This window comes from Rosa chinensis, chromosome 1 (assembly GCF_002994745.2).
Source record: "Rosa chinensis cultivar Old Blush chromosome 1, RchiOBHm-V2, whole genome shotgun sequence".
Taxonomy (NCBI): domain Eukaryota; kingdom Viridiplantae; phylum Streptophyta; class Magnoliopsida; order Rosales; family Rosaceae; genus Rosa; species Rosa chinensis.
The window spans coordinates 4,180,077-4,194,398 of record NC_037088.1 but is presented as its reverse complement, the minus strand read 5'-3'; the positions used below and the strand labels follow the sequence as shown (position 1 = coordinate 4,194,398).

General features: G+C 38.3%; 2 protein-coding genes across 4 annotated transcripts; both read left to right on the top strand.

Annotated features, from left to right (window-relative positions):
* The first annotated feature begins 1,998 nt into the window (after window positions 1–1,998).
* On the top strand, window positions 1,999–3,970 carry LOC121051078. Of its 3 annotated transcripts, XR_005805054.1 has the most exons (6): window positions 2,000–2,414; window positions 2,530–2,575; window positions 2,651–2,860; window positions 3,068–3,325; window positions 3,505–3,618; window positions 3,827–3,970. XR_005805054.1 is itself a non-coding variant. In XM_040513003.1 (5 exons), the coding sequence occupies exons 3-5, from the start codon at window positions 2,723–2,725 to the stop codon at window positions 3,571–3,573; spliced, it is 489 nt and encodes a 162-aa protein (XP_040368937.1). In that variant the 5' UTR covers window positions 1,999–2,414; window positions 2,530–2,575; window positions 2,651–2,722; the 3' UTR covers window positions 3,574–3,970. The 3 variants fall into 3 exon arrangements, 2 of the variants coding, with proteins under 2 accessions (XP_040368937.1, XP_040368938.1); XM_040513003.1 differs by having other exon boundaries at window positions 1,999–2,414; window positions 3,068–3,349; window positions 3,505–3,970; XM_040513004.1 differs by having other exon boundaries at window positions 3,505–3,970.
* Window positions 3,971–9,246: 5,276 nt separating this feature from the next.
* Window positions 9,247–14,101, top strand: LOC112182294 (cation/H(+) antiporter 28). The gene is made up of 4 exons (XM_024320731.2): window positions 9,247–9,607; window positions 10,446–11,426; window positions 11,991–12,581; window positions 13,202–14,101. Exons 1-4 carry the CDS (start codon window positions 9,275–9,277, stop codon window positions 13,814–13,816), a joined length of 2,520 nt encoding a protein of 839 aa, XP_024176499.2. The 5' UTR covers window positions 9,247–9,274; the 3' UTR covers window positions 13,817–14,101.
* Window positions 14,102–14,322: the final 221 nt, after the last annotated feature.

The window sequence follows — 14,322 nt, the reverse complement described above, 5'->3', positions numbered from 1 at the left end:
ACAACTTGCAGAGTCTTGTAGATTTGTGGTTTGTGGATTGTTAGAATTTTCAGATTTGTTATATAACTCAGGTTGCAAAATTTTCATATTTGCCATTTGTGGATTGTTAGAATTGCATATTTGAAAATGAAAAAGGGATTATGCACAAGTGCATATATCTCAAACTGTCAGGCTGCATAACTGCATTGATCAGTGTGCATTTGATAATGTGATTTTGTGCTTTTTATGCAGGTTTGGTCTTTCATGTGTTGCTTTGGAGCTGCTAGTTTGGTCTGCTTGTGTAGCTGTGGTGCTTAATTGCTTTGAAGAGTGTAGTGGCCAGTTGTTTAACAGTTTAACTTGTTTTAGTTTTTTCCTTTTCTTTTTTTCTGGTTTCAAGTTCTTCGTTTGCCACGTACCTGGATAATGGATGATGGATGACATAATTTGTTTCCCAAGTTCTTTGTTAGTCAGTTTGGTACTTTGAGAGTTTGAGTCTTTGACAGTTTCATAATTTGCTTATCAGCTTGGTACTTTGAGTTTGAGTCTTTGACAGTTTGATGACTTTGATCATTTGGTCATTTCATTCATTTGACTCTCAGTTTGGTTGCTTCTTATTTGATCATTTCATCATTTGCTTCTCATTTGTTGTACTTGAAATGGTCAATTTTGGCCTCTTTGAGTTGCCCAGATTGTAAGTAATTGGAGCTGAAAATCTGAAAATATGGTTAACATAGTCCTAGTTTTGATACTAAGTGTAGGAACTGAGGAGTCGGCATAACCGAACTGTAAGAAAATGGCTCAAGAAGGGTCCGTACCAAAAAACATTGATCCAGTTAAGTTACGGTTCTAGAATTTTTTTTTTGAAAACCCGAACCGTTATAGCCCTAGGTGGACATACTAGGAATCTAAGAATCTATTAGAGTTGATCATCTTCGCAGACCTAATTCTTAAAGCCCTGAAATTCATCCCAATATATGTCTCTCCTCTCATCTATTAGTTGTACTTGTAAGGAAGAGAGGAGACACTTCTAGACTCGCTATCCACATCTGCCCACACTCTTCTTGTTTGGGGTCCAATATGAGAATGCTCAAATCAAATGAAGAATTGAGAAAAATTTGAAAGAAAAACTGGATGGGTAAATTCCTTCAATTGTACCTGAGGTATGGTCAATTGGACATTTTGGTATCTAGTCTTTAAAATAGGACAATTTGATACCTAAACTTATACTCCGTTTGACATTTTGGTACTTCTGTTAATTTTTCAGTTTTCAGTTAAATATAAGGGTAAAATTGACATTTAGAATATATGAACAAAATAAAAATAAAAATAATATGAGTTTTGTGGGTTGATGACCATTATTCATCGTTTTATGGGTATGAATTAGTTCTTATGGGTTATGTTGAAGGTGAAATAATAGTAATTGTGATTTGAACACCCACGAGATTAGTCCATCGAAAGTAGTCTTCTGAGTGTTCAAATCTCAGCGACTAAATTTTTTAAACATAAAATTCAATTATGTCATTTTTAACATAACCCAAAAGCATGAATTCATGTTCATTCTCTAAAAAAAAAAATGTTCATTTTCTCCCAAATGACCCAAATGATAAAGACCTAGGGCTGATGGTCATCAACCCACAAAACTCATGTTTTAATTTTTTTTAAATTTTTATACATATATTCCAAATGTCAATTTTATTCTTACATTTAACTGAAAAAATTGACAAAAGTACCAAGCTGTCAAAATGAGCCTAAGTTCAGATATAAAATTGTCATCTTTTGAAGACTAAACACCAAAAGTGTTCAAGTGACCATACCTCAGGTATCATAAAAGAAATTTACCCAAAATGAATTTCATTAGATGGATTCATAATTGGGTACAACCCCACCCGAATAGCCAAGAGAAAATCTACAGTAGTACTCCCGGCAGGAAATCAGCACGTGTCTGTTAGCCAAAGATATCTACCAACAGTATTTTCTACTAGGATAGTTAGTAGGTAATGGGCCTGGTGGTCACAAACCCAGCGTCTGCATGGCGGGGCTTCCTCTTCTCGATTCTCTCTTATTTGCTTCTCTCCCATCATCATCGACCAACCCTTGGACTCCTCGATCCCTCTGATCGCCACCCATCCATCCCAAACACTCCTCACCGCGACCGCCACCTCCTAACCCGACGCGGTCTCGAATCCAGTGATTGGTACCCGCCCAATATCATCAAGTTTAGGAGAATCAGCTGATAGACGCCAAGAACTGGGCGTCAATTCCCATCAGGGACAACGAGGTATTCGTCGTGTATATCCATTGAAACGGCGCCGTAGTAGCAGTTTCTTGTTCAATTTAGGTTTTTCAGTGAAACCAAAAGGAACCCCCCAAACTCATCGCAGTCGCACAAAGCAAAACTTCCGATTTCAGTCTCTCTTATCAGCGTCTAATAAGTAAGATGCCCTCTTTTTCGTTTTAAATTTGCGGTTTCGATTGGAATTTCGATCGAGTCCAGGCTATGGTTTCGTTCTTTTAATGCCTTTAATGGCTTTTTTGGTGGTTAAATAGGTAGGAGCAGGATGTCAACGAAGAGGTTTCGAAGCTTAAAAACAAGGTTTATGATTATATCTGATTATATGTGATAAGCATCACCCTTGAGTACTTAGTAACTGATGCATGCTTGCCGCAGATTATTGAATGCCAAGAGGAAACGATGCAGCTATTGCGTGAGAAACAGCGGTGACCTGACAAATTTAGTCTGATGGAACAGACAAAAGCAAAAGCTGCAGCTGACCTGACAAGACAAATACTATGTAATTCGATCCAAATATCTGAATCTGAAAAGGTACTCGAGGCTCTGAACAGGGCCTTGAAGCGTGTGGAGCAGTCTGAATCTAATGTAAGACTTATCCTTGTTGCAGATGTGGCATTGTCTGTCTCTAGTTTCACTGTTTGATATGTTGATGTATTAGAATTGTTTATACTTTAGTCACTCTATCGGCAATATCTCATCCCAAATTTGCTTTAGGAATTTTTAAACGTGTACAGATATGTTTCAAATGAAAACCAGCGTTTCTAAGTCTGAACCTTGAAGCTTTGTTTGCAGGTAAAAGAGATATTTAACAGGAGGCAAGTTCAATATGATGAATATAAGAAATATAAGGAAATGCAGCTGATAGAAACAGAGAGGGTGTTGGATGGGCTAGAGAAAAGTTTGTCTGATGAATCGGGCGACATTAACCTGTACAAAAGGCGCGTGGAGATGGAGAAGACACTTGAAAATCTTAATGTTTTCTGTGAGGCTGTGCATTCTATTCTCGAACCGAAGGACTCTAGTGATGTCTGTCTTGTCAAAGAAGCTCAAGTAATATATTTAGCAATATTATTGGTAGGGATTAAGTTCAATTTCATAAGTCTGTAAAATCTGTCATTACTGTTCCTCTCATTGCACATGCTTTGTGCTCTCTCTCTCTCTCTCTTACAAGAACGGGTAGTTGGTTCTTAAATGTGGTATAGCTGACTTTCTATTTTTTATTGGTGAAGGTTGATCATCTTGGCGGACAGAGTGGACAGAAAATGCGAAAAAGGAGAGGGTCACAGAAGTCTCAATAGGAACCTTAACATAAAATAATGAAGACCTGTTTGGGCGTGTTGGCTGTGAGTGGAACTTCTTTTACATTTAGGAGTTCAGTTGTTTCTTATGTTTCTGAGACATTGCTGGATGTTCAAATTGTTCCCCTTTTGACATTGTCTAAACTACACTCTGGTTTCATATGTTTATTTTGGTTATTCTCTCTCCCTTATCTTGGTTAATTCTTCAAATGATTTAAATTGGTCCTGAATAGCTGCATTTTAAACCTCTCAGTTTATTTCAGTAAGCTAAGCAAAGCAGTTGAAGCTCTTATGGAATAATCCAGAATCACAGAAAAAACTACAACGTGGGTGCCTTTGTAACACCAATCAAGAAGCTTAGATAGTCATCAGGTTGGAGATGAAGGAAAAAAAAAAACAAAAAAAAAAAAACAAGGAAGATTAGGCCACTCCCTCTCGAGGAGAAATGCCAAGTGTCTATTATTCGGTGCCTCTACTCGCTTGGGAGAGAGAAGCCCAATGATTCAATACTATAGCAGTCAGTATCTCATTCAGCCTCACTGCTTCTGCTATCAACCTGAAAACTAATACGAGCAACTGCAGGGAGTGGTATACAAGTATAACATGGCATCTTCAGAAATAAAGTTTCCCCCAGTTCAACAAACCAAATTGATATACCCGTTTCTTTTTGTTTACTCAATTACTTGTTCATGTAGTGATGTAGAAGTAATAGGCTCTACGACTAACTCAAACCACACAGACACATCTCCGCATCTTTCTAACTTCTAATTCTCATGATTCTGCACTCGCTAAAAGCTAGTAGAGTACGACTTCTCTTAAATTTAATTCAGAGGTAATTGTATCCATCTGGAAGATGCTTTTCTTTCAGGATCAATCACACAGATCTAATTTTTACCATAAAGGGCTTTTCTTTATTTGAAAAAACTGTTTACCCAGCCAACTTATAAATAGAAACAATGGGATCAGTAACAAAGCTTAGTTCTTTCAATACTAACTTTATATTATAAAAAGGACTCTGTTTTGTACAGTGATTTTATATTTATAATAATATTTGAATGCATTTATAAATTATCTTACTGAAAAGGCTTTTACATGCTTCGGACCATGTCTTCAACTCCCCGCATAATGTATTAAAAAAATAGTCACTTTAAATAGTTGCCAAAGGAAATTTAAGATCAGCTTAAATGAATAGCATACATCCAAGTGTTCATGCAACAAGGAACATTGTCTAGCGTGCATGTCAATAAGCTTTGAAACTTGTTCAAAACCACACTGCACAGGTTTTTGGACCAAATATTTTTGACAGTATCATTCTAAATTCTGACATGGGTGTCATCATCAATACGCAACTCCACACGCTTTTAACACAGGTCTTCCAATTACGATACTCCTCCAGCAAAACGAGGGAGGAGAGTCTCCTAATTCAACTTCCCAAAATGAGCGATGAGGGTGATATTTAGCTTTATACAATCTAGCAACTTATGAGTTAGTGTTAGATGCAAGTCTCCACCCTTGCTTGGCAAGTCTTGCTAGATTATGAGCATAAATATTTTTAAAGCCCATGCCATTCTTTAACTTTGTAAGATACAATTTTCCCCAACTTCTCCAGTGGATCTTCTTCTTCATCTCATTAGTATTCCCTCAAAAGAAAGAAGCACACAGTTGATGAATGTCATCACATCCTTTAGACAATAAATAACAATTCATAGCATAAAGGGACATAGTTTGCTTAACAACTTTGATCAGAGTTTCTTTACCTGTTGCACTAAGGATTTTAGCTTTCCAACTGACAATTTTTTCAGTGAGCTTCTCTTTAATGTATTCAAAGACTGCAGTTTTTGATTTCCCAACTCTCATGGGGAGCCCCAAATATCTATCATGCTCTTTCACACATTTAACCTCTAGAATAGGAGCCAGTTTCAACTGCCTATTTTGATATACATTATTGCTATAAACCACACTACTCTTTTGAAATTTACCTTTTGTCCAGATGCCCTTTCATACCTTCTGTACTACTCACACTTCTCATTTGTAGCAGTGCCATAATGAATGCTATCATCCGCAAAGAAGAGGTGATGGATAGTTGGTGCTTGAGGGCACATTTTAAGGCCTTGAATGACATTGTTGCCTAAAGCTTGTGAGATTAGGGTAGACAAACCTTCACTACAAAGAATAAAAAGATAAGATGATAGAGGATCACCTTGTCTTATTTCTCAAGTTGGAACAATTGGTGGAGTCGGTTCTCCTTGTACCAAGATAGAGTATCGCATCGACATCACACCATTCATAACCATCTGTATCCACTGAGGAGCAAAACCTAGCTTTGTTAAAATTGCTTGAAGAAAATGCCATTCCAATCTTTCATAAGCTTTACTTATATCCAGTTTCTGAGAAAACAAACTTATTTCTTGCTGTCTAAGCTTGTACATGAAATGTGCGGCCTCATTTTCCATCAAAGTGTTGTCAGAGATTAACCTAGTTGGTATACGTAGGCATTCTACAAGGGAGAAATTGTGTCTTGCAACCATATTTTAAATTTGTTGGAAACCACCTTCAAGCTAATTCTGCATATGACATTGCAGAGAGCAATAAGAAGAAAGAGTGTTGGATCTTTTGGGTCCGTTAGCTTTGGTATCAAGCACAAATGTGCAAAATTGGAATCATGCCACAACTCACCTTTTTCAAGTAAATTGCAAGGCACATATCTTGATTGACCACATCCCAATACTTTTGGAAGAAGAACGGAGACATGCCATCTGAACTAGAGCTTTTTGAAGGATGCATTTGGAACAAGGCAGCTTTTATTTCCTCATATTTGAGAAACTTTTTAATAGGTCTACATTCATATAATTTGTAACCTTATAAGGAGTGGCCTCGATGACTTCTTGCAAAGCATCATTGTCAGTGCCTACAATGGTGAAATATGTTGAAAGTATAACAGTAACAGTCGTTGTATTTCATGAGGTCCAATTTGCCAATTTCCATGATCATCTGTTAAACCCTTGATAGTATTTCGACCCTTCAATTGCTTACTTTCACAGGAAAGTAGCGCATTGTGATCACCTTCTTTTAGCCAAATTTCCTTAGAGCATTGCCTTTAGTAATTGACTATTCCTGACATGCAAAGCTTTTTATTCTTCAAACAAGAGAGGAGAGTAAGGCTGTCTCATGAGATTGTTTAACTTTTCCTGAATAACTCTCATCTCAGTCTTCTGCTTGTCAAAATCACCTTGGTGCCACTGCATTAAACTTTGACATGTTCAAGCAATTTCCTGCCCTAGCTGACGCAAAGCATTTCCAGTGGTAGGTCTTGACCGTTTAGGAATCTGACCCAACACTACTCCTTTCGGATAATCGTATTACATTCTTCTATCCCAAACCAACATTCTTCAAAGCGAAATCTTTATACTTGTTTGCGTTGCGGCAATCTTTCAAGCCTCGCCTTAATCCATATATAGCAGACAGTGTCAGATTCAGAAGGGCTCAAGGTGATAACCTTACTAAATAGAAATTTGTAATGCCATGTTGTCTGGACACCTCGATCTAGTCGTTCTTTAGTGTATCTATTGAACCATGTGTATCTTTTTCCCACAAAACCTATGTCAATGAAGCCACACCGTGACATGGCAATTCTGGACTTCGCCATTGTTGCAGCAACTCCAGGAGGACCACCAGACTTGTATTCATAGCACATGACCTCGATAACATCTCCCAATCAACCAAGGTAATGAGCAATCATGTGCAGTTGGGGTTTTAGTGAGATTCCATTTTTTGTCTCTACCTCCTCTTGCAGCGACGTCATACACACCTATAAAGCACCATAATTCCACTCCAGGCTTACAGTCACAACATCAATGTGTTTTGCAGAATAGGTACGAAGATCCACCTTGGTTTCATCATTCTAGAAGAGGGAAAGACCCTGAGAACCTTCTTCATGTGGTACGCAGAAACCACCTACAAACCCTAATCTTATCGTCAGCGAGTCAATCAAGGCTTTCTGTGCTAGGAATTCAGTGAGAAATATGAAGCTTGGTTTTCTCGCATGAATGAGGGCTCGTTGTGTTTCTATGTTGATATTCCCTCTGCAGTTCTATACTAGAACATTTTCTTGAAGCATTTCGGAGGCCAGAAGGTGTTGCCATATATAGAAGGCTTCCGGCATTGGTGTAGTGCAAGGAGTGACGGAGGCCTTAGGTTTTTTTTCTACTAGGTTCGTAGCTCTGCCCTTGTTTAAGATTGTAATTTTTTTTTGAAATAGAAGTTGATTTCATTAGATCAACAACCAATAGGCTAGAGTCTACCATAACTTACATAAGCAAAACTCGGCAAGAAAATCCGAACTAAACTATCTAAGCTAGAGCAGATCATTAAAATCTCTGGAACGCTCACATTTAAGCGAGCCTATACAAGAATGAAAAACCTCGCCTCCTACGGAAAAGAAATCATTCAACTAGTCTCTACTTGCCAATCATGCAATTGTGGTACAAGCAAGATACTAGAAACGTTATAGAAGACTCATAGAAGTTGATCCAACATCACACAGGCTCAATTCCCTAATTCATTAGGGCCCAGATTTCCTTAATTTGAGCCCAAGCCCTTAGGCCCAAACCCAAATCAAGTCTTGCTTAGCAGGATGACTCCCCTACCCCATCAGTTCAAATTTTGAGCCCAGGCCCATAGACCCAGGCCCAAACCCAAGCAAACAGCATCGAAGAGTCACGCTGCTCCTTTGCCTCCACCGCAGTCAAGACCTCCAGCGCCTTCCCCTTCGACCATGGCTCCAGCGGCCAGCTTTTCCAAACCCCAGCCAATAGAGGAGTCGCCTCCACAGTCTGCACCACCGCCGTCCCGTCTGGCGGCCTTCCCTGTCCACAAATCATTTCCGATCGGCACTAGTGTCAAAGAACTAAAGCACTAAACCTGCCAAAAAACTCAGCTTGAAACACCCCTGCACTGCACCAACAAGTGATGAAACCGGATAAATAGCGATAATCTGCAAGCCAGAGTCACCGACGCCAGTCCCCTAGTCCAAAGATCAATCGCTCTCGTCAAGACTCCGAGAAAGAAAGCAAAAGCTGTCAGCCCAAACCAGTCCACACAACCCTCGACTTCTTAATCTCCGACGTCGATCTGCCCTCCAAGACGTGTGCCGCCCTATATCTCGCCGGTGTTAGATCTCAGCCGGCCACCGAAGAGGGTCCGTCGCCGCTCTGCTCAAACCCTAGGTCGGGTTTGCTAAAACTGGATATAGTATAGATAATACTTGTCAAAGATATAGCATAGCACACGTGGCATTAGCATCCCTATTATGTTTAAGATTGTAATTTGTTATCAATGAAGTTGTTTATTTTGATTAAAACAAAAAGAAGAAGATAAAATCGGTGTAAATAAATCACACGAAGGAACAAAAATACCTTTGCTTATGCGATTTTGTTTCTCCATGCGAAGACATTGGTCAAAAGACTAGTAGTACAAAAAGTTTTTTTGAAATATAGGCCGAAACGGAAAAATAAAGAATTAGGCACATTAGCCATCAAATGAAAAAGAAATTAAAAAAAAAAACAAAAAACAAAATGTTCCCAATAATTTCTTTAAAAGTCCAACAATTTCTACTAGTTCTCCTTCAATTTCTCCTCAAACAATGCAATTGATTAAGAGCCGCTAACTCTCATCTTGCGAAAAGCCAAGGTTCAGACAAACAATGGTGGCACAAAGCATTTGCAAAATTTTGAAACCAACAGAAGGAAGAAAAAGAAAGAAAAAAAAAATCTTTGGGGAAATAGAAAACCCAAAGAAGAAACCAAAGCGGATTGAGCAGAGAGAGAGAGAGAGGAAGAAAATGGAGGAGAGCAACAAAAAAATTCACAGTGTTGATAGAATTGACATTCCTAAAGGATGCTCATTACAGTTACAAAAACTTTTCACAGATGTAGCCCTTCATGTTGGAGGTTTCTTCTTAATGTATATCCTGTGTCATCTTTCGCACTACCTGCTAAGGCCCTATTCACAGCCTCGCATTACCTCTGATACCTTTGTGAGTCTCTCTCTCTATTTTTTTTTTTCTTTCAAATTTTTGTTTAATAATAGACAAGCACTGGCAATACATTTCAGGCATTAATATGCTTCCCTTTTATTCATCGAAAATGGGGAAAATTTTAAACGAGTTGTGTTAGGGTTAATGTTCTCTCAGAAACTTGAGTTATGTAAAGCACCCGAGATCTTAATTGGTCTGCTTTAGTTAGTTCAGGTTCATTTCTTGGAGACATAGTGCAGCCGTGCAGGCATGCTATGTGATCGATTTCAACGTACGCTTAACCTCCTACTAAAACACAAGCACTTCTGTAAGGCTACGTACGAGTCTTTTGTTCATCCTTTTGAGTATGAGTAAATTTGACCCTAATGAAGAGATTCAGTTCCTTGTTGTCGGTCTCGAGTGTTTCGTAATCTAGTAGACCATATGTGGATGCTTTTGCTCGCTCTTTGATAAATTGGTGCCTCATTTTGGCATTGTAGAGTAATTCATTATTTCAGTTTTGTATTCTTTGTTTACTTTAAGCCTCTAGCGTAATCTGTAGCTCATGTTCGAAAACAGAATAGTAATCTGTAGTTGCTCGATCCCATTTTGATCCATTTACTGGGAATTTTTGTATCAGACCAATCGGACTAAAGCAATTTTCCATTACATAAAAGTTTTAAAGCACAAAAGTGTTTCCTTGTAGTTGCTATCCTACTACATTTCATCGTTATAGCACAAAATTGTTCATTTGCAATCATTTTAAATAAGAAATGTGTTGAATTGTGATGCTGTTTTCTTTATGATAGTATCCACTGCCTGCTATTGTGATTAAATTGTTATCTCTTATGTAATGCAGGTAGGACTAGTCATCGGAAACATAGGGTTCATACGCGATACTCTATCAAAGCGAGTATTGCAGTACATAGTTGATTTTGGAATGATTGGCTACATGTTTGTGCTGGGAATAGAAATGGATCCATATGTGCTTGTTAGAGCACCAACCAAAGACGCGAAAGTAGCCTATGCTGGTATGCTCTTCACATTCGCCCTAGCCTGTGGAATAACCCCATTTCTGAACTATACAGACGGTTTTAAGATTGACTTCACTCTCTCCCTCTCCATGGTCCTCTCTAGCACGGCTTCGCCTGTACTGACACGTATGATAACAAATCTCAAAATAGGCAAGTCTGACATAGGCCAGCTTGTCATTGCTACTGGAATGCATTCTGATTTTATAGCCACTCTTCTCCTCTCCCTTGGCTATGTCATTTGGCCTGTTCAAGTTGAAGATAAAAAGCCCAATGTTCGCAGATCCCTTCAGATGGGTGCTGCATTGTTGGTCCAGACAATTTTTACAGCCATTGTTTCACCAGTCGTCATGAACTGGGTCAACAATGAAAACCCCGAAGGCAAACCCATCAAAGGTTCACACCTAGTCCTCTCTATGGCTTTCATGGCCTTTGTTGTGGCTTGCCCATCATTTTGGGGGTACAGTGCTATTTTGAGTGCATTTATGGCAGGAATCTTTCTACCAAGGGAAGGAAGAGTATCAAAGTGGGTAATAGGCAAGATCAATTACTTGTTAAGTACCATATTCTATCCCATATTTTTCTTTTGGATGGGGTATGAAGCTTATTTTATGGAGTTTCAACCTCTTGACTGGATGACATGGGCAAGGTTATTTATAGTTTTTGCTATAGCAACAATCGGAAAAGTTGCTGGAACAATGGTCTCTGGAGCGCTGTTGGGGTTTAACTGGCCTGAATCTGTTGCACTAGGGCTTCTTCTCACTACCAAAGGCCATTTTCATATATACTTGGCTATTGCTGCAAAATCGGTTAGTACGTGACCTCTGCTTTTATCTCATGTCCTTTTTTTTCCTAGCCCAATTTCCAAGTGTTCTGATACAAGAATTTCTCAGAGAGCCACAGGCATTTTTATTCTTGAGGTTATGTCGCAGTTTAAACTTCATGCTCTTTGCCACTTCATCCAATCATAAAAATTTTATAATTGTGTTTATCATAAAAATTTCTTGTACTTTCGAATTGCATGGACTGAAAGGAAATGCATGCGGCTTTTGTTTCAATCTAGATTTCTGTTTGAACAAGAATAAAAGATAACTTGACCAACTAAATTAACAATTAATGTTCTTCGCAAAAGAAGCTGAACATGCAGAGTCAATAGAAACTGATTGAATTATTTCTGATCCATTAGGCCAAGAAATGTTTAAACTGAACTAAGGGATGTTTAAACTGAACCAAATGACAGAAGAATTATTGTAGTTATAACTTATAAATATCAAATACCGCATCCATTCTCATGCATATATTGATACTACGTACCGACACATTTTGAACCATACTGATCTTTGTTTTTTTTCTTTGCTTTTGATCGACTATAGTATGGGAAAACCACTACTTCAACCAGCACTGTGATGGTAATAGCTATTTTTTTTACTGTGGTGCACGCCCCATCAGTTGTGGCTCAAATTATTAAGCGTGCAAGGAGACGGGCACCCACTCATCGGATGTCACTTCAGTTGCTTGAACCTTCAAGCGAACTCCGCATATTGCTATGCCTTCATGGGCCACAAAATTTGCGTACAACCATTAACTTCATTGAGATATGTAGAGGGACAGCGGACCCTGGAATCGTGGTATTTGTAACAGACATGATAGAACTCACAGACCAAATAGCAGCCACACTAGTTAAAGAAGAAGGAGTGAACACAATGACTGTGACTGACAAGGCAGTCACAGACAGGAGAGATCAAGTCACTGCTGCAGTTCAAGCCTATGTCGACGAGGATGAAACTGGTATTACACTTGGACGATTGCTTGCACTTTCGACTTTCAATGGCATGCCCCAAGATATATGCATTTTGGCTGAGGACTCGATGGTGGCCCTCATCATATTGCCGTTTCACAAGACACAAGGTGCAGATGGGACATTAGATGGCGGCCATTCTGGTTTCAGATATGTGAACCGTAAGGTAATGTACACCCAAAACTTGATATTTTCTAAACAGCTACAAATTCTACAAAGAATAATCATAGTTGCATTTAACAATGTGTCACTTGGGCATACCAAGATGTATCGAGAAACAACAGTTCAAGAATTTTAGCACCATGATCGTATTTGGAACGATTCCATATTTACAGTTGGTACAACTGTACTTAAAAAAAGAAGAAGCATATATTAGAACACTAACAGGAACTAGGTGGATTAGTTTCTGTCTTAAAGCATAAGCATACAATCCTGTTAACAATAGCAGATTAAGAATTAGATTGGTTTGGATTTTGATTCACAGATAATTAATCTTGTAATATTTTGAGCATGCAGGCTGTATTACATACTGTCATATATGCAACCTTTAATTTACTTACACGTGTGTGTGTGTGTATCATATACACCATTAGAATTAGTAACTATGGCATTGTTAAATAAAAACCATAAAAGTGAAAAATAGCAGGGTGTGCTGCTTTTAATATCTGCTCTAGTTTTGAAGCATATTCACCATTTCTGGACATATTGGCAATCTTTTATGGACATATGTATTTTAGAATATTCTACTTTCCATTAATCAGTTACTGATGACTATAGTATTAACAGGTCCTCAGAAATGCTCCATGCTCCGTAGGAATTCTTGTAGACCGAGGTTTTGGACTGATTGAAAAAATATCAAGATCTCATGATCATTCTATCGATATGGCAGTCATCTTCATTGGTGGAAAAGATGATAGAGAAGCACTTGCTTATGCCGGTCATGTAGCACAACATCCTGGTGTAAAACTCACCATCTTAAGATTTTTGGTAGACAGTAGCTCGGATGCATCAAGTAGACCTAGCCATTATCAGGTCAGTCGTGCTCTACAAGAAGAGGAAATGAAGCTTGATGATGAGTGCTTTGCTAAGTTCTACGAGAGACATGTTGCAATTGGGCAAGTTGCTTACATGGAGAAGCATCTTGCCAATTCTTCTGAGACCTATAATACCTTGATGACATTGGATGGGCAGTACTCACTTATTATAGTGGGAAGAGGGGAAAGGGTGAATACAGTTTTGACATTTGGGATGAATGACTGGCAGAAATGTCCGGAGTTGGGTCCGATCGGTGATGTTCTTTCAGGTTCTGAATTTTCAGTCAAAACCTCAGTTTTGATCATCCAACAAAACAGTGGAAAAGGAGAACTAGATGGACTTGATGATGACTTTTCTGTCATGTAAATGTTGAACCTAGCAAGTTAGCTTAGAATTTAATTGTAGATACCAATTGTAGCAGGGAAGTAAGAAACTAGACTTTTTGTGAAAATCATAGTTAATAGAAAGTTAGGAGATTCTAACAGAATACAGGTTAGAAATTGTAGAGCTAGTGTGTGAACTGTAAATCAATCAATGATGGAAGTTTGGAAGAGTTGAGTTTAATTTTCTACCAAGGACGTCCCAGGCTAGCTCCCTACAGGTATAATTCGAAATTGGAGATTGAAATATATATTGTATCACATCTGAAAAATTCATTCCTGATATATTTCATTTGGAATTTGGAGTAATGAAGTTTTAGTCTGTTTTCCTGAAATCCTAAGAAACATCATACTTTTTATTTGGTTTAATAGCATAAGTCTTTTATTCATATGTAGGAGGTCGTAAGTTTGACTCACTGAAGACTAGTTTTTGTAATTATGAGTTGCTAATGTGATAAGAAAAAGGTTATGCAATGGGTAGGATTGGTTCCA